At 41.7% G+C, this 16,968-nt stretch overlaps 1 protein-coding gene across 2 annotated transcripts in view; it reads left to right on the forward strand.

The window, feature by feature from the left end:
* Positions 1-16,968, forward strand: part of LOC106732314 (disintegrin and metalloproteinase domain-containing protein 20-like) — a 104,419-nt gene extending 87,451 nt beyond the window's left edge. Inside the window, exons 16-20 of one of the 2 annotated variants that reach the window (XM_025186913.3) lie at positions 7,163-7,346; positions 11,041-11,118; positions 12,795-12,906; positions 16,169-16,277; positions 16,646-16,968. In XM_025186913.3, the coding sequence (XP_025042698.3) occupies positions 7,163-7,346; positions 11,041-11,118; positions 12,795-12,906; positions 16,169-16,277; positions 16,646-16,655 (493 nt within the window). In that variant the 3' untranslated portion in view covers positions 16,656-16,968. The remainder of the gene's footprint in view (positions 1-7,162; positions 7,347-11,040; positions 11,119-12,794; positions 12,907-16,168; positions 16,278-16,645) is intronic. The other variant, XM_025186920.3, reaches the window with a different exon arrangement.

Here is a 16,968-nt window from a genome sequence, read left to right on the forward strand (position 1 = left end):
GTGAGGGCCACCACTTCCAGGACAGGTGGAAAGTGGAATATTTCTTCACTGAAATACGGAATCACTGTGTTTGTCTGATACTCCAAGGCTGTGTCCAGACTCAGGGGTTTTTTCGGGAAAAGTAGCCTTTTTCCGAAAAAACTTCCCCTGCGTCCAGACTCAAGCCGCGTTCTTTCGAAATTAAATCGAAAGAACGCGGCTTTTCTTTCGATGGCGGTAAACCTCATTTCACGAGGAAGAACGCCTTCTTTCGAAAGTTCCTCTTTCGAAAGAAGGCGTTCTTCAATGTAAATAGGGCTTCTTCGAAAGAGAGCATCCAGACTCACTGGATGCTTTCTTTCGAAAAAGCAAGCCGCTTTTTCGAAAGTTCAACGTGCAGTCTAGACGCTCTCTTTCGAAAGAGCCTCTTTCGAAAGAGGCTTGCAGTCTAGACATAGCCCAAGAGACTGTGGTTGTTTATAAGGAATTTAATGTCAAGAGACACTACCAGTCGAGACATAGCACATACGACAAGCTAACAGGGCGCGACCACAATGAAAAGTTGAAGCAACTTGAAGCTGTTTTAATGTCACAACAGTGATTTTTCACAAGAGCCTGTGAGTCAAATGAAAATGCCACAAGGGTGAGCTATGAGGTGGCAACGTTAATTGCTAAAAATTGCAAATCTTTTGCTGAGGGTGACTTTATCAAAGAATGCGTTATGAAAATGGTTGAGAATATCTGTCCCGAGAAGAAGCAAGAGTTTGCCAACATTTGCCTGGCTCGTAACACTGTAGCACGGAGAATTGACGATATTTCATCAGCTATTAAGAGACAGTTGACGTCCAAAGGAGTGGATTTTGACTTCTTTTCAATAGCCTGTGATGAAAGCACGGACCTATCTGACACAGCTCAGTTGCTGATTTTTATGAGAGGGGTGGACGATGAAATGAATGTGACTGAAGAGCTACTTGACCTCCAGAGCCTTACGGACCAAACAAGAGGAAAAGATTTATTTGTTTCTGTTAGTTCTGCCATAGATGACATGAAACTGCCTTGGAACAAAGTTACTGGGATTATTACTGATGGGGCACCTGCCATGGCTGGTGAACGAAGTGGATTATCAACCCTAATCTGTAACAAGGTGATCGAAGAAGGAGGCAAAGCTATTAAACTCCATTGTATCATTCATCAACAAGTTCTCTGTGCTAAACATCTCAAATATGATCATGTTATGAAACCGGTGCTAAAAACTATTAATTGTATTTGCTCTAAAGCCCTGTGCCTCCGCCAGTTTAAACAGTTTCTACTGGACATCCAGGCTGAATACGAAGATGTTTTATAGCACAACGATGTAAGATGGCTCAGTCGGGGGTCTGCACTGCAGCGTTTCTACTCTCTCAGAAAACAAATCGGAGAATTCTTGGAAACAAAGGGACAACCAATGCGAGAACTATCTGATCCTATTTGGCTGGCTGATTTGGGGTTTCTAGTTGACATAACAAAGCATCTGAATGTACTGAACACGAGTCTTCAGGGGAAAGATGCAGCAGTGAACCAGCTTTATTCACACCTCAAAGCCTTTGGAACAAAGCTGCAACTTTTCATAAAGCAGTTGTCACAAACACAGCCCAATACCATACATTTTTCAGCGTTGCAGGAAATCATGAACAGTTTTCCACAGGACAATATCAATGCGCAAACGAGCAGGTATGCAGCAGACATCGCATCTCTGGCTGGGGAGTTTAAACGGCGCTTTCAGGATTTTGCAGCTATTGAAAAGGAGATCAGCCTTTTCTCCTCTCCATTCTCTGTTGACCCCGATGATGCTCCAGATCAGCTGCAGCTCGAGCTCATTGAGCTGCATTGTGACAGCGAGTTACGCAGTCGTCACCAACAGCTCTCTCTTGTGAACTTTTACCGCCAACTGGATAAGAGCCGGTTTCAAGAGATTCGAACATTGGCTAAGAAAATGCTGAGCTTGTTTGGCTCAACATATATGTGTGAGAAGACATTCTCTGCTATGAACTTTAACAAGAACCGCGTGAGGACAAGACTAAGTGACTCTCACCTGCGTGACATTTTGCGCATCAAAACCACTGCCTTTGAACCAGACCTAGCCTATGTGCTGCAGTCCAGATCTCAGTTTCACCCTTCACATTAGTGCAGGCTGGGTTTTTTTTCAATTGAGATGAATACATTGTAAAACCTCAGTTAATGTCAGTTGGTCTAAATCAGTTATAAATATATTTGGACACAACATGTATACTTGGTGTTATGTTCCTGTTCATATTTTTTGAACTTAAAAGTTGACAGACAACCTTTATTACCAATAATATGTAATGTACTTTACAATGTTCCTGACATATATTTTCAGCTTCCTGGATTTTTTTTTCATCTGGCCTTCAGATATGAAAGGCAGAGTGATTTAACACCTGTTTAGATTTGTCATCCATGTGACAAAATGAAAAGTATGCCGTTTGCAATAAACTTTGCATAAAATAGTTAATTTGCATTTAATTTTAATGGTTCAAAGAATGTCAGGCAAAATGGTCGGCCCTCATGCATGTTCACTTCATCAAATCTGGCCCTCTTTGAAAAAAGTTTGGACACCCCTGTCGTAGGCTTATGGTTCCTTTCCCTTGAAGGTCCTTGTCACTGTGACTCAGTGAGTCACAACTGAGAGAACCAAAATCAGGACAAGCTAATGAGAAACAGGGCAGACTCACCCCCAAACTGTTGATCATTCTTCTATAAGATATACCAAACCAACAACAAAAGTAATTTTCTGTCTTCTACACTGGCTAACAAGAAGTCAGAAATGCACCCTTCTTAAGTATGCCAGTCCTGGATTCAACACCCAGATACTAGAATTAATGGTGAGTGGTTATTTAAAACCAATTTCATCAAACAAAAGGTTTTTATTATTCCAAAGGACCAGCTACATTCTCAGTTCAATATATAACTCAGATTTTACCCAATAATCATGCGGCTGGCTAATCCTTTATTATCTAGTACCTAGAAGTTGATGTGTAAAAAGAAAGGCAGGAGTTATAGCTGGCTATAGGAATAAAATACATACACCAACGTTCTTTTCTCAGTTGTAAACTGGTTAAGTCTCTTGTTGCTCCCAAATAGTTGGAACATCTTCAGTCCCTTGGTTAGAGTGCTCCCATAGGTGTAAGTCAGTAGTCCAGAGATCAGAGCAGGAAAGGGAGAGATATTGCCACAGCCTTTTATAGTTCCTGCCATGTGGAGGGAAACCCATTGTTCCAAACAAACACCTCACTACAGTTTTCAGAAGGATACAGGTAACAAGATGAAGTTTAGGGTCATGTGATTTAGACACATGCCTATGGATGTTTTGCTGAGTCATGGTAGAGGCTATTACCTATAGTCTAGTGAGAGCATTCACAAAAAAGTGCATCATATGTGGGTAGGCTTCTTCCATGATCTGTTGAATTTGTTGATGAATCATCAACTTGAATATTCCATTTACAATGTGCTTGACAGCTGGATACAAATTAGCCTGTGGGTACTACCACCAGAACAAACACATTTGAAATACAAATACTGTTGCAAACCAAGGGCAGTGGGCTGCAAGAGTTTGGTGCGGGGCAAATACACCAGGAGTTGGGTGAGTGGGTTCCTGTTTCCTGCATAGGCTGCCAGAGATTGCTGCCCAGCAAGTAAGACAGACGGGCACCTGAGACTCATTAAGAGCCGGCCTGCAGCAGAATCATAGAATACTAGAGCTAGAAGGGACCTCAAGAGATCATCAAGTCCAGTCCCCCGCCCTCATGGCAGGACCAAGCACCATCCAGATCATCTCTGATAGATGTCTGTCTAACCTACTTTTAAATATCTCCAGTGATGGAGATTCCACAACCTCCCTAGGCAATTTATTCCGGTGTTTAACCCCCTGACAGTTAGGAACTTTTTCCTAATGTCCAACCTAAACCTCCCTTGCTCCAGTTTAAGCTCATTGCTTCTTGTCCTATCCTCAGAGGCCAAGCAGAACAATTCCCTCCCCCCCCCCCCGTGACTCCTTTTTCGATACCTGAAAACCGCTATCATGTCCCTTCTTAGTCTTCTCATTTCTAAACTAAACAAGCCCAATTCTTTCAGACTTCCCTCATAGCTCATGTTTTTTAGAACTTTAATCGTTCTTGTTGCTCTTCTCTGGACCTTCTCCAATTTCTCTACATCTTTCTTGAAATGCGGTGCCCAGAACTGGACACAATACTCCAGTTGAGGGCTAATCAGTGCGGAGTAGAGCGGAAGAATGACTTCTCATGCCTGGGTCACAACACTCCTGTTAATGCAGCCCAGAATCATTTTTGCTTTTTTTGCAACAGTGTCACACTGTTGACTCATATTTAGCTTGTGGCCCACTATGATGCCTAGATCCCTTTCTACAGTATTCCTTCCTAGGCAGTCGCTTCCCATTCTGTATGTACGAAACATTGTTCCTTCCTAAGTGGAGTAACTTTACATTTGTCCCTATTAAATTTCATTCTATTTACCTTAGACCACTTCTCCAGTATGTTCAGATCATTTTTAATTTTGACTCTATCCTCCAAAGCACTTGCAACCCCTCCCAGTTTGATATCATCTGCAAACTTAATAAGCGTATTCTCTATGCCATCATCTAAATTGCTGATGAAGATATTGAACAGAACCAGTCCCAAAACAGACCCCTATGTAGCCCCACTTGTTATGCCCTTCCAGCATGATTGTGAACCGTTAATAATGACTCTCTGAAAATGGTAATCCAGCCAGTTATGCACCCACCTTAAAATAGCCCCATCTAAGTTGTATTTGTCTAGTTTGATAAGATGGTCATGTGAGACTATATCAAGTGCCTTACTAAAGTCGAGGTATACCACATCCACTGCTTCTCCCTAATCCACAAGATTCTTATCCTATCATGACATGATTTATTCTTTACAAATCCATGCTGGCTGTTAACTATCACCTTATTTTCTTCCAGATGTTTGCAGATTAATTCCTTAATTAGCTGCTCCATTATCTTTCCTGGCCTGTAGTTTCCTGGGTTCTTGTTATTTCCCTTTTTATAGATGGGCACTATATTTGCCCTTTTCCATTCTTCTGGAATCTCTTCCGACTTCCATGAGTAGCAGGCTAATGGGACACCTTCAGCCAGTTAAGGCCTGCTGGTCCACTATAAAAGGCTTCCCCTCAGGTAAGGGTGGGAGGAAGGAGAAGAGTGACAGGACCGGAGGGGAGGAAGTGCAGAGTGGATGACAGCTGAAGGTTACAAGCGGGAGAGGTTTCACCAAGGTGCCAGGAGAAGATTCTCTGGGAGTGGCTGGGGAAGTGGCCCAGGGAGAGACTACTATTCTGTGGGGATAAGGGGAAGAGCCCCACTACTGGCTGCTATCTAGGGGCTCTGGGCTGGAATCTGGAGTAAGTGGGTGGGACTGGGTTCCCTCCAACCCTCCCCATGCCTGGTGGGCCGCCGCTGGGGAAAAGGGGAACCTTAGACCATGGAAGAGGTCTTCTCCCCGCCCCCGCCCGCCCCTCCCCTGCAGTGACTTGCTTGTGATGAGAATGGCTTGTTAAGGGGGGGATCCTTGCCACTGGGAGAGACAAGAGGCAGTGGGACATTCTCCATGACTCTGAGGCATACTAAAAATCCACCAGGAAGTGCGGGGCGCGGGGAGTATGACTGGAGCTCCTAGGTTACCTTCTGGTCATTGCTGCCTAGAGAAGTGTCTTTTTACTTTGTCTCTCTCATTCAAAGGGCCACTGGATGGAGACTTGGCCCTCATTCTGCAGTATGTCCTGCCTTCTCAATTTTTATTTGAAAGTTATACACAAACTATTTCACCTGCCTATGGGGTAGAATTTCCCTGCAGGGTAGGCGTTCCCTAACTAGACCCATTTTCCCCTCCCATTTTGGAATCATCTCTGCTTTCCATGAAACATGGAATTTAATAACTTCAGATGTAAACATGATACATGCATACAAATAGGATAATAATATTCAGCAAACCATCGGTTTTACAATCACACCTTACTTGACACACTCAATGACAGCAACAATGATTTACATGGTCATGTTTTCATCAGGTAATCAGTCCTCAGGAATCAGAATAGAACACTCTCACTGGCATCAACCAGTTTTCATTAGTTCATCTTTCAGGATATGAAGAATTTGCCCAGTCCAGTAATTTCAGAAAACTCCATAGATCAAAGATAAAACCAGTCAGTTGACGCCATGGCCACGTACTTTAGATCAACCATTCTAAAAAGTCACAACTCAGAAATATATATCTTTAAAAATTCAAACCTTTCTGGGCTTGTTCAGGTAGTCAGTAGTTGAATTTGCCATCCAACTGATTCTTCATCTCTTCCTTGCTATGTTGATGCTATGCTAAGCATCAACAAGGAACAGTTCGGATTAACACTGGGGCAAGGAATAGAATATATAGGTGCAGTAATAGACTGTAAGACAGATAGATGCTTTTTACCCCAGAGTGGATTGTGGTTCCTACTACTGATGTTTCCTTACAAAGCATACTTATTTCAGGCATTTCAGACTTCTGCATGACAGCTATGTGCATCCATCCATAGTTGTACAAATCATTATTCCATTGTAGAAGCGTAACTGCAGTTCTTCTAAATGTGTTATCCACATATATTTATGTATTTCATGGCCCACCTTTTCTATTATGACAAAGTTCTGGATTCTGCAGTGGCAAAGGTACTGAGAGGCAGTTGACCTGCTTTATCCTTTGTGGCCTTTGTTTGCAAGCACAAGGGCATCCAGGTATACATGACATTCTGGACAAAAGGGAGCTCCTGGACCTGGTGCGAGCCAGGACTGAGCTGGGATTTCTCAGTTCCGGTTCACACTGGATTTGAGACCTATCCCTGCTGTAGCTCTGCAGTTTAAATGTAGTAGAAGACAAGCTGCCTGCCTGCCCAGCTCTTATTACATTTAAATTGCAGAGATGCATCAGGGGTAGGTCCTGGACCCGGCATGAGCAGGGACTGAGCGCCTTCCCTTATCGACTAATCGTGCCGTTGATTAAAATTCTATTGACTACAGTCACTACATAATTAGTGAAATACCCACTTCTTAACATCCTGAATACGGAAATCTTCAAATGTCTGTATAAATCTTTAAGCAATTGTTATTGTTTTTGTCTTGCAGGGATGTCTTGTGTGGAAGACTGCAGTGTGTTAATATTAAAAAAATACCTCGAAGCAATAGTTTTGGGTCCATAGTTCAAACTCCAGTTGATGATATCTTGTGTTGGGGTACAGAATTTAATGTTGGGATGGAGATAGCTGATGTTGGATCAGTGAAAGATGGTGCAGCCTGTGGTGATAACAAGGTACTGTAGTAAGTACAGTTAGATTTTTGAACAGATGGAACAGATTAAATACAGAGGAGGATTTGAGCTCTTGTTCCCATCTCCAAGTTTTCTTCCCTCCTTTTACCTGAAAAGATTCAAAGACAGTTCTGAGGACAACCTGTTGTCACCCTCAGGTGGGTAAGGGAGACCAGAAGGTAACCTCATTTTGACTCCTCACAACAGGTGAGAAAATAGTGACACTCTTTTTCTCTTTTGTGGGGTATGTGGTGAGATTAGTAGGAGTCAGATTTTTCCAATGCTCCTAGCTGCCTAATTCCCTTTTCAAAGGAAGCTAGATGCTTAAGAACTTTAGAAAATTGCATTAGCTGCCTATCTTAATATTTGGGTGTCTTTATAAATCTGACTGTTGATATCTCCTCTTCTCCTGAATTTGCTAAATTGTCTACATTCATCTTAATTTGCTCTGTTTATGCCAGCACAGGACTATAAAGACACAAAATAATGTTCCAGGAAAAGGCTTTTGCAAAAAGATGAATCTTGCAATATGCTCTGAAAATAGTTAGACTTGAACTAAACCCATTCTGCATGGGTATCTAGATTTGTAATGTATCCGAGGGGTAGCCGTGTTAGTCTGAATCTGCAAAAGCGACGAGGAGTCCTGTGGCCCATGCATCTGACGAAGTGGGTCTTTGCCCACGAAAGCTTATGCTCCTACACTTCAGTTAGTCTATAAGGTGCCACAGGACTCCTCGTCGCTTTTGTAGATTTGTAATATTAATCTAGAAGCAAAATTCTCAAATGTTATTAAAAATATTCATCATAAGTGGTTTGAAAACAGTTGCATGCTTGTGACTGATGGATTATTGGGCCTTTTTCATTCTTCCATTGGGTGAGTGTACAGGAGTTTATCTAGCTACTTGTCTGCTTTTCTCTGAGTATTGTTTTATTCTGATACCAGAAAATCTAGTCTATTAAGTGCCTACTACTCACTTTCCCATTTAGCTGTAGTTTTTAAAATGTTTTAAAGTTTGTCTTTTAAAACGCAAAAAGAACGAAGACATTTATAAACGACATAATTTCTTTACCTCCTGTAATGGTACCTTTTTACCAATAGCATAAAGCAAAGTCTGCATTCTTCTTTGAGATGCAGCAAAAGGGCACCACATCACAGGAGTTTGGAACATTTTCAATAGTAGCATCCAGCAGGGTTTGTGCAGGTACTAGTCTCATCTTCATGCTCCATCTTCCAAGACCTTAAAGGACTTGGTGACCTCAAGAGATACTTTATTCCTTCCCACTGCTTAGGCAGAAAGTTGGGATAACATTATGTCCTGTCTGTAATTTGTTACTTTGTAGTTAGAGTAGAAATTTGCAGTTAGTTTATTGCTTCCTGGGTTGTTTAATTTAGGAGTAAAATATATTTTAAAATAAATAATAAATAATAGATCATAGACTTTATCTGGGAATAATGTCTGATTTCTTGGCCTTATTTCATGCTCCTCTTGTTGAGGAGTGTCGAAGGGAGGAAAGACAGGGAGGTGTTCCTCAACAAGTATTTCTACTGTTTGGATGAGGAGTATATCATTGCTAACTGTTCAATATGCAATTTTTTGCATATACAAAATCCATGGAGACACACCTCAAAGAACCATCATTACTGCATGGAGGTGAGTAACTTCTTTTTCCCCATCAAATGTGCTGAGGAAAAAGTTATGTAAGATGGGCTGTGTAGTGGCTTCTGTCAGTCAGGACTTGATCTCCCTCCACCAAAAGAAGCAATGAGTGCCAGTGCACAGGATGGAGAATGCCCTGTCAGTCGGAGGTCAGAGACCCTGTACTGCGACCTACACTTCCAGCCCTGGAGCATGCATTGAGTAGTTGACCAAGGGCAACAGTGACACCAGCTGCTTCCATGCCGGTGAGGTATCATGCAGTAGTGGATCTCCTCTGCCTTTCTGTCTTCACATCTCATTTGGTCCAGGACTTTGTCAGGACTGCCTCCTTTAATAGCCAAACCACTGAACCTATGAGTCTGTCACTGCTTCCCTTCTACACTCAATGGAAAGGGGCCAGTGCCAATCTTGGTACAAGGATCTTCATGGCACTGGGAACTTTGGTACCCCCTATGATTGGTACTCCCAGTGTTGCTGTGGCAGCATTCACTGTCTTCCACTTTCGCATCATTGATTACTTTGTTTCCAATGCTGACTTTGGTGTCAGTACCACTCACACCACTGGAAGCGACGGAGACATACTCAGTGCTACCAGTGCCATTTCCATTGGTGCCTGCCCCCTTGTCATTCAGAGCTAGGGATGAATAGAACGAGCTGCTCACACCCTCAGTTTGACCCACCACTATTCTCCAAAGCCTGGGACCACTCAGTTATTTGAGTCAGGATCTTCCTCTTTCTGCTTCCCATTGCCTGGTTGAGGTCTGATCATGGAGTACAGTGACTACCATGATTGACACGTCTCACTCTCAAACTAAGGCACCTAGCCCAATGTCTCCAGCCACCAATACTCTGTCCATACGAGTAACCATGGCAAAATCCATGGCGTGGTCCTCATCAGAAATCCCACTTCTTGTCTGAGGCCAAGCTATGGCAGTGACCATTGGTCTACCACAGATGCAGATACTGGTGAAGTTTTCCTTCAAGGCGTCTCCAGAGTTGTCCTGCTTGAGCCCATCAGCCCTGGAGCTGAATCCAGCTCAGGCACACTTAACTGCCTCATCCTCATCTCTGGGATCTTTCTCCCCTTTGGTATTAGAGGATTTCAAGCCATACCAGGACTTCTTATTGTATGTGGTTGCCTCCCCGAATAAGATGACAAAAAAAGTCATTTTTTATGTAGTCATTGGCCCAGGAATTCAAGCAATGCTGTCTTCTATCCAGGACATATTGGAATACCTGCTGCACCTTTAGTCAATGGGACTTTAGCTTAGTTTATTCAAAGTGCATCTGGAAACAATATTGGTATTTCATCCCTTTAGTAAGGGAAGTTCAGTAGTCTCCAATCCCATGACGGAAAGATTCTTAAAAGGGCTTCTTCAGCTACATTTGCTGGTCCAATTTCTGTTTCCTCTGTGGGACATTAAAATAGTCATAGTGGCACCAATGGAGCCTCCTTTTAAGCCCCTTCCATCTTGTCCCTTTCCACTCCTGTGTTGGAAAACCATGTTCATCTGCAACAACAAGGTTTTGTAAGGTACAGGCTCTGAGGGCAGAGCCTCTTCACAGAATATTTTCCAAAGACAATGTGACTTTACAACCAAACTAATAACACTTGTCTGAAGCAGTCTCTCGGTTTCATTTGAATCAGGCAGTATTCTTTCATAAATCACATTCCTCTCTGGAGGAACAGTATCTGTACACAGTAGATGTCCTATCTGGAGAGGACTAAACCATTTCATGCTTCACGTGTTTGTGTCTTATACAGATCACATGAAGGTCAAGTAGCCTGTTCACAGACCATCTCTAAATGGACAACATCATGTGTCAAGGTGACATATGAAATGGCTTCAGCTGTGCCTCCCCAGGGAGTGCAAGCTCATTCAACAAGAGCACAAGCTGGAAACATTGAAAAGCCATTTATTAACCAATAATCTTTCTTTTTGATGTATAGTAGGTTTTCCATATCTATTAGTCAGTATCCAAGCTTTCCTACTGTAGCTTTCTTATCTAATGTATATTTATGTGTGAACTTTTTACAGATATGTATAAACAGGACATGTGTCAATATAACAGCTCTGAATTATGACTGCACTGACAAAAAATGTAGCGGTAGAGGGGTAAGTAGCAAAGATTGGAACATCCCTTGTATATTAGAATATAATAAATGTAACACTGGAATCTCTCAGAACTGAGATTCCACACTAGATATTGTATGCTTCCTCTGATGAAAAGCCATAAGAGTGCGTGACACACGACATAGTAAGATCTCCAAAGTAGTCAGGTCTCATGCTTTACAGGGTTTTGTAGATAATTTATTATCTCTATATATTGTACTTATAGTCAGTTAGGAGTCAATGCAGAAAAGAAAACATAGGTGTTACATTCGCATAGTACTAGGTGAAGGTTCCAGAACAGCACAAAATGGAAAACAGTGCAGTAATCCAGCACGACAGAGAGATAGATAACTGAGGAGAGGTCTGCCTTAGCTAGGAGAGGTCATAATCTTCAGGCCAGCTGAAAGTGATAAAAGGCATTTTGGACCATTGCTGTCCCGGAGGATGGATAGTGTAACACATTCCTCACAGAGGTGTGAGATTTGCAAACCTAAAAGTACACTGAGATTCTCAGATGAACAATGGAAATTATTTCATTAGTTTCTACTCCTTTCTATCAGGTTTCCCAACCACATACGACCATGTCTTCTTTTCTCCATTGTCTCTTGTTTTCTCCTCCAACAACTTTTGTTCCTCACCAAAAAGGAAATGATAGAACAGTAATTTCCCCTGCTCCCAATGGTATGGCATTTCTAGATGAACTTCATGGGAATGTTTACAAACCCTCTGTTTTCTGACAATCCTAGGACCAGCATCAACTTATTTGGTGACTTTCTTACTGAAGGGATTGAACAGCTCTAAAGGGGCAGTTGATTGGGAAAACCTCAGATAAAAAATTGCCCTTCTCAGTAAGATTAAACTCATCCCATGCTAATTTTAAAGAGGAAATTAACTAGGTGGGTTAAAGGCTTGTTTATTTTAGGTATAGCATAGCTGTGTACACCAAAAGTCAAAGGTGGAATCAAGAAGAGATGAATGTGGGTATCTCCACGTCTGCTGATATTGAGGGGCAAAAGGGGCAATTGCCCCAGGGCCTGGAGATTCAAGGGGGCCCAGAGCTCCCTGCTGCCCTTAGTGCAGCTGAAGCCCTTGGCCCCTTTGAATTGCCACCAGAATGTCACTCCTCATGGCTCGAGGATTGGGGGGGCGGGGCATGCTACAGCCTGGGCGGCTCTAAGGGCTGATTGCTCTTTGCCACACCCCTTCCGCCCAAGGCCGTAAGAGCCATCCAACCCACACCTTGTCCTGGGGACTGTGGTGGCAGTTGTCTGCCCTGCAGTATTTTAGATACTTCTTGAAATAAGTGATACTGACAAAATCTCAAATGCCAATGAAATGCATTCCTAACATCCAATGATTTAGTACACAAACAGTAGCATATGCATTGCTAAAAATTGAGTTCGAGGACTACAGGTTAATGCAGCCAATTTCACCTGACTCTGAGAGTAAAAGACTCTCCTCCAAGATAAAAATGCCCAGATCTCAATTTGTTATAGTACAGTGAGAAGGAAAAAACAAGTCTCCTATATGCACTCTGTTGTTGGCTTCTGGTCCCCACCTCCCCCATGTGATTTCAACATGATTCAATAACATTGAAATTTCTTGTATATTATTAGCCTTTTAATAATTCTATCCATTATATTTTGTTTCATGCCATTTATCTGTTGATTTTATTTCAGGTGTGCAATAATAATCGAAACTGCCATTGTAATTTTGGGTGGGCTCCTCCAGACTGTAAGTTCAAAGGACGCGGGGGAAGCATTGACAGTGGGCCACCTCCAATTCTAAGTGGTAAGTGCTGTGACAAACTATGAACTCTACAAACTGGTTTGTGGACTACTCATGGTGCATAAGCTCCATTCAGGTGGTGTGGGGTTGCTTCCCTCTAAGGTGTACACCTGCATAACCACACATGAGAGATTGAAGGTTGCCCACCTAATTAGTGGCTCACAGGCATGCCTCGACTAATTAGATGCTTAGACCCTAATATGTAAGGTGAGGTGGTAGCCTTGGGATGAATGAGAAATAGGTGGGAGGGAGCACTGGCATGAGGTGGGGGAAATAGCAGGTAGGGAGGGCAGTAGGGTGACAAGAGGGGATAGGGGAATTTGGGATAAGCAGGGCTGTAGCAGCCAGAGAAAAAGGCAGCTTTCTGCAGCTCTAGGACTGTGGCTGCCGGAGAAAGGCAGCCCTCCTTCCCAGCCTCGCCTCTGTAGATGCTGTGATGGGAGAGAGACCTCTACTGATAATAAATTGTAAGTTGAGTGCTTTTATTTGTAGAACAAAAAATCATTTATTATTAAGGTGTTTTATCCAAAGCACTTTACAGTAGTTAGCTAAGAGTACAAACAACATTTGGGAAGATCATTAAGTGGTCCACCAAAACCCTCAGTAATTTTCAAGTGGTTGTTTGGAGAGAAAAAAAAGCTTGAGAACCACTACTCTATATAGTTCACTTTCTTCTTTCTTATCTGTTACATCAGCATCAATGTTTCTGTTATTACCAATCATTTCATGTTATGCTGACGGACCTCCAGACTTTACTTCTATGAGTTACGCTTGCAGAGTGGTTAGCCTTTCTTTCTCTTGCCAGTTTGGCTTGGTGAACTGTAAAAACAGATAGTCTGAAAGGGGGAGCTTACATGCATTGCTCTCACATATCAAACAATTGACCTGCAGTCTGCATCAAATCTTCTCTGAACCAGCAGGTTCTCAAGTTTTGTTTCATGGAGTCTGCTTCAGGGGAAACAATATGTTTCATGTTCTGCCATTTATAATAAAATATAGCATGTTGAACATTGTTTTGGACATTTGCTTTGTGAAACATTTGTAAATCCTTTTGTAAAATACCATATACGCAATAATCGGTTAAATAACAGCTTCTATCTAGATAAAGTTTCTTTATATTTGGTGGTTCAATCATATATAAATTAGTAACATCAGGTTTGCAGCTGCTTTGAGTAGATTGATCTTGGCTGTGTCTTAGAGCAAAGCACTATGCATTTATATTTATATTTTCTGTTATTTCCTTCTTTCAATTCTGTTTCTTGCTGCTTCAGGGATTATTGTGTTCTCTCTTCCCCTTGATCACACTATTTCTTTATTTCTGAGACTTGTTCTCCCTTGAGGTTGTAATTTTCCATCTGTTCTTTAATATAACACCACTACACACTTCACCTTTCATTCTTTTCCCATCATTTGACCATACTACATCTCACTATTGTGCTTCACACATATAGAATGGGAAACAACTGTCTAGGAAGCAGTACGGCAGAAAGGGATCTAGGGGTTATAGTGGACCACAAGCTGAATATGAGTCAGCAGTGTGATGCTGTTGCAAAAGAAGCAAACATGATTCTGGGATTCATTAACAGGTGTGTTGTGAGCAAGACATGAGAAGTCATTCGTCCGCTCTATTCTACGCTAGTTAGGCCTCAGTTGGAGTATTGTGTCCAGTTCTGGGCACCGCATTTCAAGAAAGATGTGGAGAAATTGGAACAGGTCCAGAGAAGAGCAACAAGAATGATTAACGGTCTAGAGATCATGACCTATGAAGAAAGGCTGAAATAATTGGGTTTGTTTAGTTTAGAAAAGAAAAGATTAAGGGGGAACATGATAGCAGGTTTCAGGTATCTAAAAGGGTGTCATGAGGAAGAGGGAGAAAACTTGTTCATCTTGGCCTCTGAGGATAGAACAAGAAGCAATGGGCTTAAACTGCAGCAAGGGAGATTTAGATTGGACATTAGGAAAAAGTTCCTAACTGTCAGGATAGTCAAAAACTGGAATAAATTGCCAGGGAGGTTGTGGAATCTCCATCTCTGGAGATATTTAAGAGTCGGTTAGATAAATGTCTATCAGGGATGGTCTACACAGTATTTGGTCCTGCCATGAGGGCAGGGGACTGGACTCGATGACCTCTCGAGGTCCCTTCCAGTCCTAGTATTCTATGATTCTGTGATTTCATAAAAGATAGAAGTCATGCTAGTTGGAGGGAAATATCAGGCAGCTGTCTGTTGTCTTCAGCTGGTAGGCTTGTTCACCCTTTTTCTCATTGCTAATTTGGGGCTCTCTTTGTCCCAATGCTATTGAACTCCAGTGCCCTGGAGAAGTTCTTTTCTTTCTCCAGGAGATGGTCACAGGCTACCAAGTCTGACACTTATACTCTTTTGCCATACTTGTGCTACAACACCCATGCTTTCTGTGGGACTGAATCTGTCCCCAAGACATGACTGGTAGAATACAGTGGCTCTCCTTTTGATCTGGCTGAGTAAGGACTGGCATATAGCAATAGTTCTTGGTACTGTGTACTGGATATCGGTCCATTTGTGACTGCAGTTGTAGGTATTGGCTATGATCTCCAAAACTGTGTAGCCTAAGATCCAGGAGCTTGAGAGCTTGCCTCTCTCACTGGGGCAGCTAACCTCTGCTGGGTGCTCTTGTTGAAATACCCAGATTGGCAGCAGAGCATTGGAGAACCCTTACATATCTGTAGACTGTCTCCATGTCTCCCCTTAGTCATTGCTCTCAACCAAGCTCCTTAGTCGCTCCTTCCAGTTTGTCAGTATCTTTCTGGTACCTTAGTGCTGAGACATGAACAGAATTCTCAGTATGGTCACTCTAGGACCACAGAGAGAATTATTCCCTCCTTGCTCCGTGATCGCTTGTGTTGTCACAAACTGAAATTCTATTGTCTTTTGGGTGACAAGAGAGGAAAGGAAGAGCAAGTATATCACATTACAAATTTGTATCTAGTTTGCTGAGCAAGTAACACTGTCAGATTGCCTTCCTATTTGGCATTCATGGCAAAGGGGGTATACGGCAGAAGCAATCAGCAGTGGTAACTTGTGTACAGACAAAACACGTTGGAAGCCCTCTTTTCTAATATTGTTACATAGTTTACACATTAGATAATTCTGTGTGTGTGTGCATGTGTGAGAGAGAGCGAAACACTTCATAAAAGGCCAAATTACAATTGCTACTTAAATATTTATTACAGTTGTATCTATAAGTCCCAAGTGCAAAATGTAATGTTCTGTGTTTGTTTCTTTCCAAGTTTCCAAAGACATAATTTTGGGAACTGTAATCGGAGGTGTTCTTTTTTTCCTTTTGGTCACCAGCTTGGCATTATTTAAAATACCTCAAATTTCTCAATTCTTTGGAAGGTGAGTAACATTCCTTTCATGTTTAAATTGTGAAAATATTGTGAGAGTGAGGGATTGTTTTCTAGCTTAGGTTGTAGATTATCAGTGACATGCTAGAGAAGTTTTAATTGGCGGTTGTAGATAATAACTACTGTTGTACTGTTACTTGCCTTATTGGGCCTGTCCTGTAGTAGGTGACTTCTGACCTTGTCAATCTGTTTCTTTACTTCCCCAGGTGGGTATTTTAGTTTTAAGAATGCTTGATAAAGATCTTGTAAGTGTTCATATCTGCTCCAATCTTTCAGAGACAGATAAATATGGTTATATAAAAATTGGCAGTTACATTAAATTATGCTTGACTCATTTTACTCTGTTTGGTATTTTTTTAGACAAACTTGAGGGGAAAAAAGCAGTATTTGATCTAAAAATTCCAAGGTAAACTATAAATTTAACAAAACGAAGAATACTCGAAGTTTGAAAAAATAATGTTCTTATCATTTCCTCCACTGAAAGAGCATATGGAACCCTACTGACATATTGGCATATTAAAATTCCCAGATGCATGGGATTCATGAGTAGTTTCATTTTTTGAAACTGTCACTTTATTTTATTCTTGTGTTCCACTTTTTTATTTAAATAAACTGGTTTTTTTCTTATTTATGCTTCTCTTCCATATTTTTCTCAGCATTTTACAGTAAAAAGAGCTGATTAA

Source organism: Pelodiscus sinensis, chromosome 1 (genome assembly GCF_052426305.1).
Source record: "Pelodiscus sinensis isolate ZL-2025 chromosome 1, ASM5242630v1, whole genome shotgun sequence".
Lineage (NCBI taxonomy): Eukaryota > Metazoa > Chordata > Testudines > Trionychidae > Pelodiscus > Pelodiscus sinensis.